The sequence below is a fragment of the Priapulus caudatus genome, unplaced genomic scaffold (assembly GCF_000485595.1).
Source record: "Priapulus caudatus unplaced genomic scaffold, Priapulus_caudatus-5.0.1 Scaffold19, whole genome shotgun sequence".
NCBI lineage: Eukaryota > Metazoa > Priapulida > Priapulimorpha > Priapulimorphida > Priapulidae > Priapulus > Priapulus caudatus.
In genome coordinates this window covers 50,629-68,839 of record NW_014577080.1, presented here as the reverse complement: position 1 = coordinate 68,839, position 18,211 = coordinate 50,629, and the positions used below count along the sequence as shown (strand labels likewise).

Sequence of the window (18,211 nt, the reverse complement as noted above, 5' to 3'; positions counted from 1 at the left end):
CGCTTCTCTAGTATCCGTCTCATCTGGATTCCCGGAGCTCGCCCACTTGAAAAATAGTGCTAGCATTGTGGCCATAGAAATAGATAGATAACCTATCTATTAGGTTAGGTTATCTATTTAGGTTATCTATCTATTTCTATGATTGTGGCAGTGGTATATTGAGTGTGCGAAAGAGGGCGCTGCATGCAGTTTGGAAGAGTTGCCTTGCTCTCTACTTGACAACGTTATATAATAATTATATATATCAGTTAATATATATCAATTATTGATATATATTATACATGATGTATAATATCAAGAGCGTATATACTTAATACGCTCTTGATAATATCAGAAGTGTATAATATAAATACACTCCTGATAATATAATATAGTTCTATTCAATTTCCACTGAGCTGTATATAAATTATAACGTTATTATATAGGTTTACGTACAGCTCAGGCATATATTCACGTCTTGTCTCTCTCTCTCTGCGTATACCGAGCTTCTCCACTTATAAGCCGCACCGATGCATTAGGCCCACAGCAAATGTGAAATATTAGAATCTATAAAGTGTAGCACCACTGCCAAGTATTGATGGAATTCGCCATCGGGTGGCAGCCGTAGACAGCAAGCCTGAAATCAGCACTAGCTGTCACACTTTAAAAATAAAAAATACGCTGTGGCTATATGCCCGGCAGCCGGGGAGTCTTCGATTTCCTAAATGCCCGGCAGTTCCTAACCCTAACCCTTGTTTGTCTTGAGATAACGCTGAAAATTAAAAACTGTCGGGCATTTAGGAAATCGAAGACCGTTCCCGGCAGCCGTCAGATATATGCCGGCTGCCGGGCATATAGCCACATAGTCCGAGCCGACGCAGACCCCAGTAATGGTACCCGCGTAATTGATAAACCCGCACCCTCAGATTAGCAAAGCGGAGTTATAACGTCTGCATTTGCGGACTAATAGCCACACTGTAAAAAATACTTGAAGGTTTCAGTGCGTACGCAACATACACGTTACTCATTCTAAATGACTACTGATTCAAAATCTAAACTACAGTCGATACTTTTGCAGCATCCATGCCTCCATCGGCATCCATCCATCCATCTATCTATCTATCTATCTGTGACGTAGTGTCTTACACCTGTGTTATTTTGCAGTTCTGTATCTTGTATCTGTAGCTCACTGCCGAGCAAAAGTCATTCGGGTATAATGTATCATATGTAACTGAGAAAAACATAAAGAGATACAAACAGCAAGAGACAGTAGGAAAGTTTATACCGAAGTTTGGGCGAAGCAATTAATGTGAAAGTAGCAAGAAAATATAACCGGTGACGGGAAGAGGTCTTGGATCTTCTTGACTTCAAATCTAGGTCCCCGCGGGCATAACTGTCATCGGCGGATTTAATGGGGTGGGGTGACCAGGCTCAGGCCCACACCTTACTGAGCAAAAAGGAGAGGACCGATAAGAGAGTGGGGGAAGGAGAGAACGCGAAAGCGAGCGAGAGAGAGAGAGAGAGAGAGAGAAAGAGAGAGAGACAGACAGACAGACATGCACGCAGACAGACAGACAGAGAGAGAGAGGGAAAGCAATTTATATCTATATCAGGGGTAAATAATTATGAATTATTGCAAGGAATATTTATTCCTGGTGTGTGCGTGCGTGTGTGCGCGTTTGTATGTGCGTGCGCGTATAGAGAGAGAGGGATCTGAACATATATGAATATAGAAATAGAATATAAGGTCACTTTTAAGGTGTCCATTTTTTTATTTGGTATAGATTTCGAGAATATGTGTCCTTCGTCAGGTTTCACAACAACAAAATTGAACAAATCAACGCAATCAAGAAATGTAGTCTGTATATCTTTCAATGACTACTAATTTCCGGTAGTTCCTAAATTTATTATGTCAGTGTAATATTGCATTTTTCCGTTTTATGAAATTACTAAAGAATAATACAATGCATGCGCTTACGTGCGCATACGGTGGGCTTGCGTGCGCGCGTGAGTGTGTGTTTGTTAAGCGGAAAGCACACTTCACCATTTTCGTTGCTCGTACAGGCAATTTTCGCGGTCGCCACAAAAATGGCCAAGTGTGCGGGGCCGGCAACGACCACTCACCACGGAAATTTAGTGGTGACCACGAGTTTGATTTCTCGCCACGAAAATTGCTCGTGGTGGCAACTTGTGGTGAAGTGTGCTGTGACGCGGCAACGGCCACAAAAATTGCCGACCACGAAAATTGCCTGTACGAGCAACGAAAATGGTGAAGTGTGCTGCTAGCTTAAGAGTGAGCAGAACTGCTAAAAAGAAAATGTCCGTTTACGTTGTGTATTACACCTATATTTACACTAGTAGTAATTTATTTTATTAGTAAGTTGTTAGACGGTTTTTGATACTTTTCTAAAACATAAAAAAACAACAAGTTCTTTCCATAAAAATAATATGATACAACTACAAATCTATTTCAATAAATGCTCTTTACACAAATCTTCGACTGCCAACAACCAGCATAAACCTGTATTATATACAGCAACAATAAATCCCAAAAAAGCTATACAATTTCCGCAACCAGAAAACAGTTTCTTAGTACATACCCCACATGTACGAAATATGTCTGGTTTGAATCCATTTTAGAACGCTAACCTATTGCCACATAAAGTGCTAATAGTCAAACAAAATGTAACGAAATGTAGGTTTGCCAATTGAATTTAGGTCTTTCACATGTATAACATACCATTTTGCCCAAAGCAATGCACAACATTATTGTATAAACCACTAGCTTATATGTTTGCAGGTTACAGATTAAAAAATTTTCAATTTAAAAAGCTAATTGAAACGGTTAAAAATTTATATTGATATTTATCTAAATACCTTTTACAATTTGGTGCAGTAACGTTGCAAGAGCAATTTGATCTCGTCTGCAAAGAAACTGCACAAAATGAAGGGCATCTTTTTGCCAGAACATGGCAAACATTTTGGTTTTTTTAATTTTATTATAGCACCTGATACAAAACTAACACCTTTAAATTCCAATACTGGTTTATCATGTACCACAACGCACAGTTCCAAACAACCGTTCGCTTATACTGGGGTGTTTGGTTCCAAAATCTACGTTGATGTGCCCGAGAATCTTCAAGACACCAACAGTTATATAGGCTACATGGACGGCAATAACATGATCTAGCGTTATTTACGGAAATATATTGTTTGCGCAGCAAAGAAAATAAGGCACAGTTGTTTTTACCCGCAGTCACGTAAACACGTTACGTGCATATTTTTCAACGCAGCATCCTATTTATAAACCACACTGTATACGGTTACACTATTACCAGGAGTAAGATAATATAGATCTATATTATCTTACTCCTGCTATTACCATGCACTCAGGTATAGCGAAAGCTACACATTGCGCTGTGAAGATTTTGCAAAACATACAGTACCAGAGCAGAGATGAGAATGTCTCAAGGAAAAGAAAACTGAAAATACTGACCGTCGAATGTGAGTGCGGAAGGCACTCATGACAAACGCACCAGGCGTTTTCTGGGGAGGGCACTAGAGGAGGGTACTTCCCCTTCAATTACCCCTACAAGAAAATCGTGGAAAATAGATGCTCTGTGGTGCAATATGTTGTGATAGCGCTCGTAATGCGACACCGATGATCAGAACAGAAAATCTAAGAGCCAAAACAAGAGACCAGACTGGCTAAAGCACCCCCCCCCTCCACCCACACACACACACAAATTTTCTCCTCGAATTTACTCCCCTACACCAAAAATCGCGGATCCACGGAAAATTCTCATCCCTGCAAAGGCAATATAGATACGATTTGCCACAGCTCACACATGTAACGGAGCATACATTAGCCTCCATGTACATTTTCCTATAAAAAACATGTTGAAGTAAAATAACGGTGAACGATTCCTCGTTTACGCAGCACCACCCGAAAAGAAATCTACCTGCATCATGATGGATGTTGTGGTACAAACATTCACATCTCTAAGGCACAAATGTGGACGATCTCTTAGAATGGGTAGGACTGTCATGGCTTTACAATCGAATGTTAAATAAATACTACATAATGAACAATCTACCTCACCATCTTTGCCCGCTTGCCTTTCAATGATTGTATTTTACATAGGTTTCCCATTTAAATCGGTTACAAAAGAAATTTGAGACGACACTTTTATCGCGTCGTGTCTACTACCTAAGGTGTGTCAAACAATTTATACCCACTGCTTACTTTCGTTTTACACTTTTCCTCTTACGCTACAGGCGTACATGAATGCAAGCGATTGCTCACAATTAAAATACACACATTATTCAACAATATACAAGCAAGTCATAGGAGGGGGTCGGATATACAAAATGCGCAGTGTGCACCTGCGAAAGGGTGTTCGGTGCTCTTTCGACTAGGTCAATTTCTTACAGTATTATACCTAGCTGAACAAAAGGAAATAGTAATACAGCGTAGCTTACACTATATATCAGATTATAGTTGTTCCAGGCATCCAATACAAAAGTTGTCACTTAGAGCAAATCAGGACTGCACTTGACCAAACGTGTATATACCTGGAAACGCTCGCAGGACGAAATGCACCCAGGGCAAAAAATAGTGGATACAATTTTCATACCTACTAGATAGTTTTAGCACAAAACAGTAACCATGAAAATGCTACTATGCTATACACTCACACCTAGTAGAAGGCACAAAGTGATAAAAACTCAAGTGCAATGTTGGAAATAGTAGCCTGTCCTCTTATATTTGATTGACTGACTAATTTTTATGGATTTTACTGTAGGTTATAGTTGAAATTTAAATTTACGAAATCGGGACTGGCTGGGTTCTCATACTTATTTCCAAGACTGCTTAGAGGTGACAATCAAAACGATGTTAAGAAAATTCTATACAGCACTACTATTAATTAAGCTGCCCTACAATTTGCATATTCAAATTAACCTGCAATATTACCCTTACAACTGGCTCAACTCGCAGGAGATAGTAAAAAATAAACGCAACCTCGACGGGATTCATTTCATTATTACAAAATATAGTTAACTTTTTTTTTGAATTTTGTACAAGTTTTTAAAGCTTTTCAAAAAAATAATAAATAAATTCAGATTATCAATCATTGTTGGTCAGACGATAGTCGGCTATATATGACAACCGGCAGTGCATCCTAATTGCATAAATACAAAAGCATGGCATAATTAAATGCAAATACTCTGCTTTGCCACCTACTATAAAAGTAGAATAAAGTTCAATCAAGTCATTTCTGATAGTTACCTTCGTCTCTCGCTCACAAACAGAAGAAAATAGCGCAGTTATGCATCTAGCATTACTTCATGACACTTGCCATCAGATGGCACTACTGATTACTACTCTCATGAGTGTAACTCCAACACTGAAGAAATATCACAAGCACTAGGTCACTCGCTGACCGATCGCCACCACGTTGCCACGCAGGCGCAAAAAAGAACACACACACGTCTGCATTCTGTTTCGACTTCGCTGCAACACCTCAGCTGCCAACAACAACTACATCCCCTATACATACACTGGGTTCTGCGAGTCTTGCCTATCTCCTCCCTGCGCGCCGTTCTCCCCGAAGTCACTGCCCAGCTCCTCGAGGCCGGGCTGCTCGAGTATCGTCGCCGACATCGGGAACAGCAGGTGTCCGCCATCGTCGAAGAAGCGCCGGAACGTGAACTCGATGAACGCGTGCTCGGGATACTTGCCGTTCTCGTGGTTCCAGTCGCTGTTCGCCTTCTTCTTCTCCTTCTCGTCGCCGGAGTTCGAGTCGCTGTGCCGCAGCCGGTCGGGGTCGACGGGATCAAAGTTGGAAGTGTCCGTCGAGTGTCGGATTGTCGGGATGTAGGGCGCCGCCTGCCGGCGCAGCCCCGTCGACCAATCGATCTCCGAGAAGAAAGGATGCGATTTGATCCCGTCGCCGTCGCCCTCGCGACCAATCCGCTCGTCGGGACTTGTGAGCAGCCGGTAGATGATGTCCTCGGCAGCCGCCGATATGCTCGCCTCTTTGGGTATGTGCAACGAGTGCTGCCAGTTTATCACCTGTGTTGCGAGGAGAGAGCGAAAACTCGTGTCGGTCTCGTCCGAACAGTGAAGTGCAAGAATCGATACGATTCCGAGCACTAGTTATGTAATCAGTGATGTCGATCTCGAGAAATAAGGCTTTAAAAAGGTATTAGGTCCGCGATCACCCCTCACCCGGTTTGGCCAGAAATGATTATGGATGCAGCATTTTAAACGCCTACTTACAGAATCAATTTTTTGGCCACTATACTCAGGTATCATTTTTCAGCTACAAAAACGCTGGCTGCTGTATCGTACACAGCTGCCACCCTCATGATAATTGTGCGCATCTCCCTCTCTCTCTCTCTCTCTCTCTCTCTCTCTCTCTCTCTCTCTCTTTTATAAACGTAGATATCTCCAATATTTTCCTCTCAGAATTACGACAATAACCACAAAATTTTTGCTATTTAATAATACTGATAATTAAGCTAGTTATGCATCCTTATCTTCATTATCAATCACTCTACTTTTCTTTTAAGTATCATGAATAAAGAATTAATCGGAATAATATCAGGGATGGATAATGACAAAACAAAACACTTTAATTTCAGCATAATCTTGTTTAGGTGGCCGCTGTTTAAACCTACCTTCTGTTGAGTTTCCGCAGGTGTGTTTGCATGGAAGGGCGGCTGGCCTACAACCATCTCATACAGAATCACTCCTACACTCCACCAGTCACACAACTGAGTATAGCCTAAGATAAATAGAACATCATGTAAAATATTGCACAAATTACCCCATACAATGTATGCAGACAAGCAGACCTCATCAATATTTAAACTCCATGAATCCTACTAAAAAAGATCTACATCTGAGGAACTGTACGACGCTGCTGCTGCTACTGCTACGGCTACTACAAACTGGCACCATTGCTATCAACCAGTATTCATTTATATGCTATGGACATTACTAGATGCTAGTTTCTCTTGTATTACCTATACACAAACCAGTGCACTTGGAACTCACCCATTCGCAGGAGCACTTCAGGTGCAATGTAGTTAGGAGTTCCGACAAGCGAGTGTGCGAGGCACCGTAGGTGTTGACGCCTGCGGCGTCTCTCCAAGGGTTTCTCCGACTTTAAGCCGCTGCTGCTGCCGATACACTTGCAGTTGTTCCCGATTTCCCAGTTCTCATCCGGGTCCATTGAATCCTGTCTGTTGTGGTTTCCTGCAATTGTATAACTGGATATAACGGACTAGACAAAAAACTAGTGGTAAACCCTGGAGTGAGCTTTGTTCCCCAATAATTATTTTCAGGATAAAAATATGTCTATACCAATATTAATCTAATGCTAATGATAACCAATGGTCAATAAGCCATGAATTTTAGGTAGTGAAATGGCAATACCTTTCTGGTAGTATTTAGAGTTGTGTGTCCAGCGAAAGCCAGTACACAGCCCGAAATCGGTCAGTTTAATGTGGCCCTCTCGATCCACAAGGATGTTGTCAGGTTTGATATCCCGATGGATAAAACCCATGCGATGAACACTCTCGATAGCACAAACTAATTCAGCAATGTAGAACCTAACAAAGGGAATGCACAAGAAAAGACTTATTAAAACTGCATTCCCCTGATGAAAGGCTATTAAAATGTTTGTACATACACTACTAGTTCTTGATAACTGCAGAAAAAAAAAAAGCCACGTTTAGTACAAACAAGACTTGTGAATTAATGAATATAGTTCGCAACATGTAAACAAACACCCATGTCTATTATTAATTTTATTCCAAAAGTTACTTGAGTGCACACAGATGGCACAGCAAAAGCATCATCAGGGCTTATATTAGTGCATGCTCGGTAGTCTCTGCTAATACTATGTGCAACAATAAAATAAAAAGGTTTTTGATAATTTAATAGTAAAGTGACATTCAGAAAATAATAATCACTTCAACAAACTTACTTTAATTAATATATTTTGGAACAATGATACGAATTTCGGCTTATGTATGTACTATTTTGCGATGCCCTAACGACATACAGATATTATATAGACAAAGTAGTTGTTGAGTCACCCTGGAATCTCTGTGAATATATTACTCCGCACAAAAGCGTGGGGTGCTTTTCCCGATGTACACATCGGAATGCCATGCAACTTTTGTGTTGAGCCTATCTAATCAAAATATTTTTATTCACAAAATTCTTACATACACCCTACATTAAACTTACTAATGCGAGATTTTTCATTCAGAAAAACTCAATATAGCTGAATATAGTCTCACCTGACAGCGGAAATATCACTGATTACTCATATTTATGCAGTTATAGCATAGAAAAATGGATTTGACCACATCATACCAGCAATAAATTTTATCATATGCCGACTCTCAAAATCACAAATGGCACCTTCAAACCAAGTGCATAATTAAAACAAAAGGGCGTGCAATTCTGTGTGGTAAATATTATTGAGTTTTTATGTCAATAATTCAGAGCACTTTCTGTCATTGTCATTCCCGTGTTACTATCTGACTGGTAATCCACAAGCATCTCTAATAACAGACTTTACAGGGCATTAGTACTACACTCCTGTTATGCTAGTATGAACGTCTGTGTTTACACTCTGACCTGATTTCTGCAGTGCGACTATATGCATTACTGCACCGTGATAGATGTCTCGCGCTACCGCGAGAAAGTCCGAGAGATGGCAACGGTAAACATAAATAAAACGCAAAATTGTAATCGTGCATGATTTGGTGAATACGAAAGTTCTAAGACATTTTATCGTTACTCTAGACAATTGCTGTTACTCAAGCAATAACGGTAGGTATCATGAAAGTAGGGAAAACACTGGAAAACTCTCGCAATAGTTACTTTAAGTTGATAAAGTGATTGTTTTCGGGGGGAAGCCACTTTACAGCTAACAAATAAACTTAATCCAGTACAGTAAATAACGAATGTTCCACATGTCAAAATTTGTTAGCCTGTTTTTCCAAGTATGCATACCAATTTAAACTAGGAATAAACAAATCCCTACATTTCCCTACAAGTCTAATGTGTGCCCACTTTACTTATTATGAGATGAAAATATGCACAGAAAGTGCCATGAAGAATTTAAATGAGTGCAAACCACTACAACGAACCTAGCCAGTGGCTCCTGGAAGATCTGGAATTTGATGAGCAGAGACATCATGTCACCTCCTGGAATGTACTCCATCACAAAGTAAAGGTTATCTTTGTTCTGAAACAAAACCAGTAAGCAATAGTATAACTTCACATATTGGTATAATATCAACAGCATATATACATGAATTTTTTATTTTTAACTCGACTTTTTTTTACTTGTTTGTAGATCACGGTCGGTCAACACCTACCTGGAAGGAGTAATAAAGCTTCACCACCCACTCGTTGTCAGCCTCGGCCAGTATATCTCGCTCTGCCTTCACATGAGCCACCTGGTTGCGACGCAGAACGTCGGACTTTCGCAGTGTCTTCATAGCGTAGAGCTGTCCGGAGTCGATCTTGCGTACGAGGGCCACCTCGCCAAATGCCCCGATGCCAAGCGTCTTGAGTTTTTTGAACATCGACTTGTCCATTTTGGCACGCTTTAGTCGCATGTAGTTGGATTCTTTCTGTTGAAGCAATCTACGTATCTCGCACTGTGCCTCTTCTGACAAACCGACCTGGAACAAACATACAGACTTAGCCAAAAACTACACAAGTAAACAATAATCTAGTGATGTATGTAACTGCATTGCCAATAAAACGTAACTGGACACTGTTGAAGCAGACTGGCAATTATCTGAAAATAACCGACTTCTTTATTGGTTAGGGTACTTAGTAGTTTGTTTTTCTCTTATAATAAAAAAATAGCATCTAGGGACAAGTTTCCACCTAAGTATTTAATGCATGTCACATCTGACATGCCTTCAAAGCTGAACCTAATTTTGCGACGTCTCATGAATCCTTTCACATTCCTTATTGCCAAATTGATATCCCTTGAAGCAATTTTTAACATTTATGTTCCTGTCTTTTCAACATTTTCCTGTCTAAAAATTATAGACCTTTTTTTAAAATTCATGTACTCTGCCCTTTTCCCATCTGTCCATAAATAACAACTCTTCTGAAATTCCTGGCGAGAACCCCGATGGAAATGGAGAATGACTCACAGACCTGCAAGTGGGCTGAGCAAATAGCACAAACAATACTAATAGTATACATGTACATGCACTATATATACGTATATGTTATAACACTTGCCTTGTCCATCTCCTTCTCTAGCTGTCGTCTGCGTTCAACACGCTGCTGATAAATCTTCATTAGGTTCTCCACATGCTGTTCCATGTAGAACTTGTACGCCTGTGGTGAATAGTTCTTCACTATCACCGACTCTCTGCTCTGCTCCTCCTCCTCCGCCTCCTCCGCCTCCGCACTCTCATTATCGTCAATGCTTGGCTTCTTTTTACGCCTCTCGGGCACGGGCGAGCTATGCCTGTGGGGATACGGGGGAGGAGGATTGCGTATGTCGGCGTAGTCGGAGTTCGTAGACGGCGACGACGTCGTGGACAGTGGCGAGTGGCTGGCCGAGTACGGCGAATCCGATAGGAAGTCCGTCGACACCGTTATCGCGTTCGTGTGGTCAGAGTTGGAGCTACGCGTCGAGCAAACGCTCGGCGGACAGTTGCCGGCCGCGTAGGCGGCGGCCTGTCCGATGCTCACGCTCTGCAATTCGTTCGTGAGTGGTGACATGATGTGCGCCTGCACCATAGTCGTGTAGCAGGGTGGTTCCGTGATTGGCACAACGGCATTGTAAGCTAGCCTGTTCTGATTCGCCACGCTTTCGTCGTAGCTCGGCGGGTCCGTGGCCGGTACGCACACGTTGCTCTGTGGGTACACAAAGCCCGGCGTTGACGTCGGCTGACTGTAACTAGGTGGAGCACTTACACGCACGGGATATGCAGGAGGATCGGTCCTCTTGACATTGGCATGATTAGAAGGGTAACTTGGTGGGTTGGTGGTTGGCACAGAATTTGGATTCACTGGGACGACAGCAGTCTGCAGTGCCGGCTTCGGTACATGGGTGCTCTTGGACTGCATAATCGGAGCTTTAGCTTGCCTCGCGGTCCACGCTTGGGCTGGTGCAGGTCCCACTGCCGCAGGAGCCACCGCATGTCGACTACCTGGGGCTAAGGAGGACACAGCCTGCTTGCCAGCACTCGTCTCACTAAGCACTGCCATTCTCTGCAAGATGCTCGGCGTGTCTGAGTGCTGACAGTGCTGGCTTGTCAGTGATGAGGTAGATGCTGCACCAGACGAGCTGTTTGTAGACACGTTGAATGACGCTATCTGGCACGGCCGCCGCGCATACGATGGTGTGTCAATATGCATGTTTGCTAAATAAGCCGGAGGGGGCGTTGTACGCTTATTTATCACACTCTGCTTCTGACCCATCTGCACTGTACAGAGCGTCGACTCGCCGCACAGCTGCAGAGAGACGCTATGCCCTGCATTTATCACAATGTTTCTGTTAGGCGGCACAGGGCTCACGCCACGCTGTGGAGTAGAACACTGCGACGACGACGAGCCAGCGTAGCCGTAGATGCCGCCGGCCGGCACGGGCGAGATGCGCCTGCCCACCTGGGGCAGCGCCACCTGTGCACGCAGATCCAGCTGCGGCGACGGCGAGTCCCGGGAAGCGGCCGCCACGCACTGCGCCGCCGGCGGCGGCGTGTGGTGTCCGTTCGCATTTTGCAAGTGCTGCCTGCTGGTGTGCACGACACTGGGCTGACTGCCGGTGATGTGCGAGCGAGTACCCGGCTCGCTCGCCGGCACTTGCACGTAGAGCAGAGACCGGTCGCTGGTGCTCGACGAAGGAGTGCAGCTGATGGTCACGCTGGGGCTGTCGGAGCGTGAGCTACTCGCTGTCTCCAGCTGTGGGCTTGCTCTCTGCACGTTCACCACCAGATCACGCCGCCCCTCAAAGCTCGGGTTGCGCAATACCTTCGCGGTCACACCTAGCATAACGAATGGAAATTTAGGTGCATGCAGGGAAAAAAATATAATTGATTTTTCGGGGGCTACTTTTCAAGCTCGTGTGCATGAAAATAGCACTCTAAAATTTGGTTTGTGTTGAACTCTATGCAAATTTACGGGGGCTCTTTTTGGAATTTCCGGGGCTCTTTTTGGCATTTCGGGGGCTAAATCGCCCCGAGCCCCCGTGTATTTTTCTCACTGGGTGCATGCCCATCTGATGGATTTCAAAACAGTCGTTCTTTGTGGCACACGCAACATTTTAGTGGGTAGAGTACGTTCAAAGGTACTGAACGTGAATGAATGACTAGAATGTTATCAAAAGACAATAAATATTACAGTGATGATTTGAAACAAGTCTTCGTAAACGTTCAGTGACCTCCATATATATATATTATATTTATCCGACCATTGCAACACTCACTGGTATTGCCCGTGTAACAACAAGCATCTACAGCAAGGCTGATATGCTTTAGAACACGCGTACATATCGTTACTTTCACCAAAGCATGCAATGATTGACTTTTGTATGTTGTCACTTGTTTCTCGCGAGACCCTGTTCCTATACTTTGTTAATGGTAATTTACATAAAGTAATAGATATTAAACTGTACCAGGCCAGAACCAGTAAGTCACTCAATGAGATGCACTTTTGTCTGGTGGTCGACAATTTCAAGGGAATTATCGTGACACAAAAGAATGTGGCTGCACTATTTACTATTTTCTATACCATGCCAGCACAAATATATATATGGTAATTTTATACTAGAGTAATCAGTAACATGATTGCTAACAGGTGAGACCTTATTTATCCATATTATTCTATTTTTTGATTTCATAGATAACAAATTTATTAATGTTAACTACCTGTTTTAACCTTTTTTTTGCTTATAGTTATAGTTATAGATGCTAATGTTATATAACATCAATAAACATTCACCCCGTTTCCAGAATCTGAGCCAATTTTTCAGATTTTTTTAAATATCAAAAACATTCATTCATAAGCAAAGTCTGCATGAAAGCATGCATACATGCAATTGTGCAGTACCTGGCGTTCTTCGCAGGACGCCATTAGGTGGATCGGTGTTTTCATAGCGATTCACAAATTCAAAGTCTCCTTCCACTCTTCTGATTCCCTTGCCTGGGTGGTCCTACAATGATATGGATTATAATATTTCAATTAAAAATAAAAGTGACAAAATTTATAACAGTAAAAACAAAACTAAATATTTTACCAAATATTTTAATGAGAAACTCTGTAAAACTATACAGTATAATAAATTCCTCATCACTGTTAGAAGTTGTTTCTGCAGAGACATCCCAATATAAGTAATAAAATTTTGCCACAATCTTAAAGTTAAAGATATACATACATACATGTGATGATTTATCTTTGTTTATCTACAGTTGTATTACCTTTGAAGTATAATAATACTTGATTTTATTCCTGATAATTTCAAATTATAGACATAATTGCACTGGTCTGTACTTTGAGCTTATTATAATTAGCTGCTATAATTTTGCTGTTGAGCTTTTTAAATCCATAGTTTCTTGTATCACATGTACATAATTCTTCTTGTATCACAAGGTGGTAAAACTTTGATTGCAAGCCATTCCAATTTCTAAAATCTGCTCAAAAAGTTCCAATCAATACCATGATAGGAAGTGCAACCTAAACATATACTATCGACGTACATTATAGAAACGATTGCCATCTGTATATCGCAATAATAATTTATAAACCAAAATGAATCACAATTTGTAACCGTAGATGGCGCTATACCCGCTTTGTAGCGATGGTGTTTCAAATAAATAGGTTATGCTGCGTTCCGACATGTTTTGTAAATCTTTACTCTAATATAGACGTCTTATCGGCAGGGTGGAGAGTAAATACCAATTTTGCATTAACGATAGTGTCAATGAAATCTTGTAAAACGAACCAGACGAGTGTGACACCACAGACTGTTTGTGTCTATATAATATGCTATATAATTGCCAAACCCTACCTAATTTGCATAATTTTTTTTTAAATATCACAACCCCTAGCCCTTATTCATTCACATACCAAAAATGAGCAAAATCCGTTGACTAATGGCAATTCCCATTTTGCCAAAAAATTGCCGTGGCTCGAAAATACGTCGACTGGCGTGCTTCAAAATAGGACGTTTAATATGGGAGCATAGCAGTAACAACTATACCCAATTTCAAACATGTGGGCCAAACGGTTCCTGAGTTATCGTTGACCGAAGCGAAATGTTGACGGACGGACGGACGGACTGACGGACGTACGACGGACGACGACCCATGGCAATAGCTCAGCTTGACGATGTCAAGGTGAGCTAAAAATTGTAGCCTATTATAGGTACACAGCTATATGAGTGGCACTAGCATATATATAAGCACTTAAATACTTTGTTTTAACAGCTTACAAACAAAATTTTTGACTGTCTTGATGTCTTGAGGGACAAAAAGTCACGACACAGCTACTCCTCTTTGCACATTGATCAGTAAAAAGTACTGCATTTCATGATGTGATGGAAAAGGTAGGTCAGCACTATAAGTATAAGTTTTTCACTCGGTCCATCAATCATGTCTTCCAAAAAGTTAATGTCCTTGGACACAATGTTCTTTCAACTATGCCATTAAAACTATTGACAAGGTAATGACTTTTCTCACAATGACTCTCTGTATATATATCAAATATCAAGAGCATAGGTCAGGTCATTTACATTTGTGCCAGAATTCTGCATTTTTTCTATACCAGTCACCTTCAGGTCAGGATAATATCGCATTCTTCAGATCAGACAGTGAAATAAACACAATATGATATTTAAATTTAATTATAGCAACCACTGCTTTATTTAGCCTTGGATAAGCGGACTCATCGTTTAAACAGCTTTTTTTACACAGTTAAATGCATTTCAATCAAATATAGGGGAACAAGACCTAGACTTTGTTTTACAGAATTATTAAAAGTACCATATATATATATATAGCCTAGGTGTACAATGTGGAAAAATAACACATCAAAGTGCAACTCAATATTACAGGCAGCAGGAAATGGTGGTAGCCACTTTAAAAAAATTTAAAATCAACAAATTTCAATCAAAAATGAGTATGTACCATAATTTCAATCCTTAATTACCTGAAAATAGAGAGAGAGAGAGAGAGAGAGAGAGAGAGAGGGGGACAGAGAGATGGAGATGGAAAGGGAGATGGAAAGGGAGAGAGAGCTCTAGGGAAAGAGGGCAAGGGAGAGAGACAGATACAGACCGCGAGAGAGAGAGAGAGAGAGAGAGAGAAAGAGAGAGAGAGAGAGAGAGAGAGAGAGAGAGAGAGAGAGAGAGGGGGACAGAGAGATGGAGATGGAAAGGGAGATGGAAAGGGAGAGAGAGCTCTAGGGAAAGAGGGCAAGGGAGAGAGACAGATACAGACCGCGAGAGAGAGAGAGAGAGAGAGAGAGAGAGAGAGAGAGAGAGAGAGAGAGAGAGAGAGAGAGAGAGAGAGAGGAGTCATGTTAGTCTAGTATTTATGCAAACATGCTGGGTGAATAATCTTTGAAATATGTCATGAAACAACATGCTAGCACTATTATGTCCAATATTCCTCATTCACATACCATGTAGATGTACACATGATATGACGAAAGTCAGAGCCGGCCCTATTCTGATAAGAGGATTCAAGGAAGCGAACAGCACTGACCTCGTATTTTGCCACTAGAATATTTGGTATATGCATGATATGTTCACAAAATACACCCATGACACATGCACAATGTACATACCTGCTCAAACCCATGGCTGTAGTGCTGGTGTTGAGTAGCAGGAAGCTCCGAGTTAGAGAATGCACAGCTGTCGTGTACCTTGTGGGTAGTGAGCGGTATGGGTCCATTTTCGTATGGCAACAGGCTACTTTTAATCTGCGCGAGCGCCTGCTGGTGGTAACCACTGCTGCTGCTCGCACTCTTAGGCACACTAACTCGGCCATCCTGTGGCAGCGCGACACCAGACTTTATTTGAATCAACTCCAACCGTTCGCTCGTGCCATTCGGTGATGGCAACACCCTGCGAGCAGGACTGTCTGCCAGCTCTTGTGCTGGAGCCTGCCTGCTACTGCCTGGATACGCAGGCGGCGGTTTTTGTCCTCGCCAGACGTTTCGCTCAACCTCGCGACGAATCATGTGTTACCCTCTGACTTTGCATCAGTACGACATGCATGCCAAGTCCTGCACTTTTCTTCTTTATTCTGCATCTATGCTGCTAAAGGCGTATACATTCTCCACAGCAAAGCGCATTGGTTCAGCTCCGGAGCAAGCGCAAAAGCTGCTTTCAGCAATAAACACCCTGAAACATTGACAACCTTGTTAATACACATTGTTATAATGAATAGAAAATCTAGAATTCCAAACTTGCTAAATTACATTATAAGCAGATTACAAATTATTCTGTTACTTTTTAAAGATTTTTTTTTTACAAATAAATATAATATATATATATATAAATATATAATAATAAATAAATATATATATACTTTGTTCATTGCCAAATGCTATTTGGATGCAAATCACTTGGCACACAAAAATTTAGCTATAAATCATTAGCGAGCAATTAATAATATAGGCACAACAATACACAGCATGATAGAATATAGATAAATAAGAATCATATATATTCCTTTAATATTTGCAGGGTTTTTTGCCATTATTTGTGGGTAGACACCTTTCATAATCCCATGAACCCCTGAAAAATTTGTCACAAAAATTGGTTATTTACCTTTTATATTTATTTGAGCCAATTCTACTCTATATTTCAAACAATTTCTTCAAAATAAGGTCCATAATGCAACCAGCAATCACTAAATAAAACACATTTCTCTGGCCTGAGAATTCTTATATAGACTACACCTTTTAAAGCAAGGTTTTTTCCCAATCATATTATTTTCTCGACAGTTTCGATACTAACCAGTACTCCTTGCCTAACACCAAACTTGTGTATGTAGCAAGGCTAACATGTCATAGAACATCAGCACATCATTCTTTTCACCAACATGTGAACTGACCTGCATTTAAATTTTTTTATTTTTTTACATAATTATGTCAACATCCCTAGCGTGTGATTCTCGCTCGTGGAATGCCATCGACTGGCACCCTGTATCTACACTATATTACTTTTTTCTAAATATCGAGATAGGTACCAGTTTATAAAAATTTATGTCACGTAACTACGTGCACTTGTTTTGTGGCAGTTTGCATTTTTTCTTTTTGCAAATCGCAAGAATGCAGAACGAGTTTGCTGTCAATTACTGTTTTATAGCTTAATAATGTCGCACAATTATCCATATCTGAAATAACATAAATATAATATTTGACTTGTTCTGTAGTAAAGGAATACTACACCCTAGAATTTTAGGGTATATTATGATAGTAAGTGCGTAAATAATAGTACCTACAAATTTCTATAATCACGCATTCACATTTGTCATATTAAATAACAGTGAGTTTTGAAATCTTTATTTTTGGCCGCTGCCATGACTCCCCGCGATTGTGTTTCCACCCTAACGAAATTGCGCCTTTTCCTATTTATTTTGCACGTTACAGACCGAGGACTAATCACAAAAGTGCAAGATTTTATATTCCTACCCAACTGTTATTTAACCAAACCATTCTTATTTTAGGACAAATTCATCCATATTATAACTGAATCTGAAAGTTGTATACAAGACATTTCAATCCTTCTCCTCTTTAATTAATAAAAAAGAAATACACTTAGTGTGTAGCCTGCAGCCAAAAAGTCGAGATGCGCAACTTTGAAAAGGCTAGTAGTGGCACCACCATCGTAAGTAACGATACAGTCGTTAGTTCAAAAACATTTTCAAAATTTAGACCTATGTTAACTGAAAATGTGCAAGGAACCCTAGGGTCATGTATCCCTTTAACTTTTCAATGTAACCTATAGTGCAGGGTGAAAAACTGATAATTGGAGGCACTGGTCTAGCAGGACCAGTACCTCTGAGGAAGTACTGGTCCTGGTCAGTAGGCACTGGTCCAGGATTTCTGTCATAGCAAAGGGAATGACTCGGATGTGGGGACGTTTTTATAGGGGGGGGGGATGGTGCAATTTGGTGATGTGCATTCTAAGGTATTCTTAAAAATTATATTTTTTACTCGTTTCGA

The 18,211-nt window shown here is 41.0% G+C and overlaps 1 protein-coding gene across 1 annotated transcript in view; it reads right to left on the bottom strand.

Moving 5' to 3' along the window:
- Positions 1-3,961: 3,961 nt before the first annotated feature.
- Positions 3,962-18,211, bottom strand: part of LOC106811556 (serine/threonine-protein kinase Warts-like) — an 18,962-nt gene continuing 4,712 nt past the window's right edge. The window contains exons 2-10 of the mRNA XM_014815228.1: positions 15,824-16,382; positions 13,088-13,190; positions 10,271-12,024; positions 9,385-9,693; positions 9,154-9,251; positions 7,424-7,599; positions 7,043-7,243; positions 6,664-6,770; positions 3,962-6,055 (exon numbers count right to left, since the gene is read on the bottom strand). Coding sequence (XP_014670714.1) covers positions 5,531-6,055; positions 6,664-6,770; positions 7,043-7,243; positions 7,424-7,599; positions 9,154-9,251; positions 9,385-9,693; positions 10,271-12,024; positions 13,088-13,190; positions 15,824-16,219 — 3,669 coding nt within the window. The 5' untranslated portion in view covers positions 16,220-16,382 and the 3' untranslated portion in view covers positions 3,962-5,530. The remainder of the gene's footprint in view (positions 6,056-6,663; positions 6,771-7,042; positions 7,244-7,423; positions 7,600-9,153; positions 9,252-9,384; positions 9,694-10,270; positions 12,025-13,087; positions 13,191-15,823; positions 16,383-18,211) is intronic.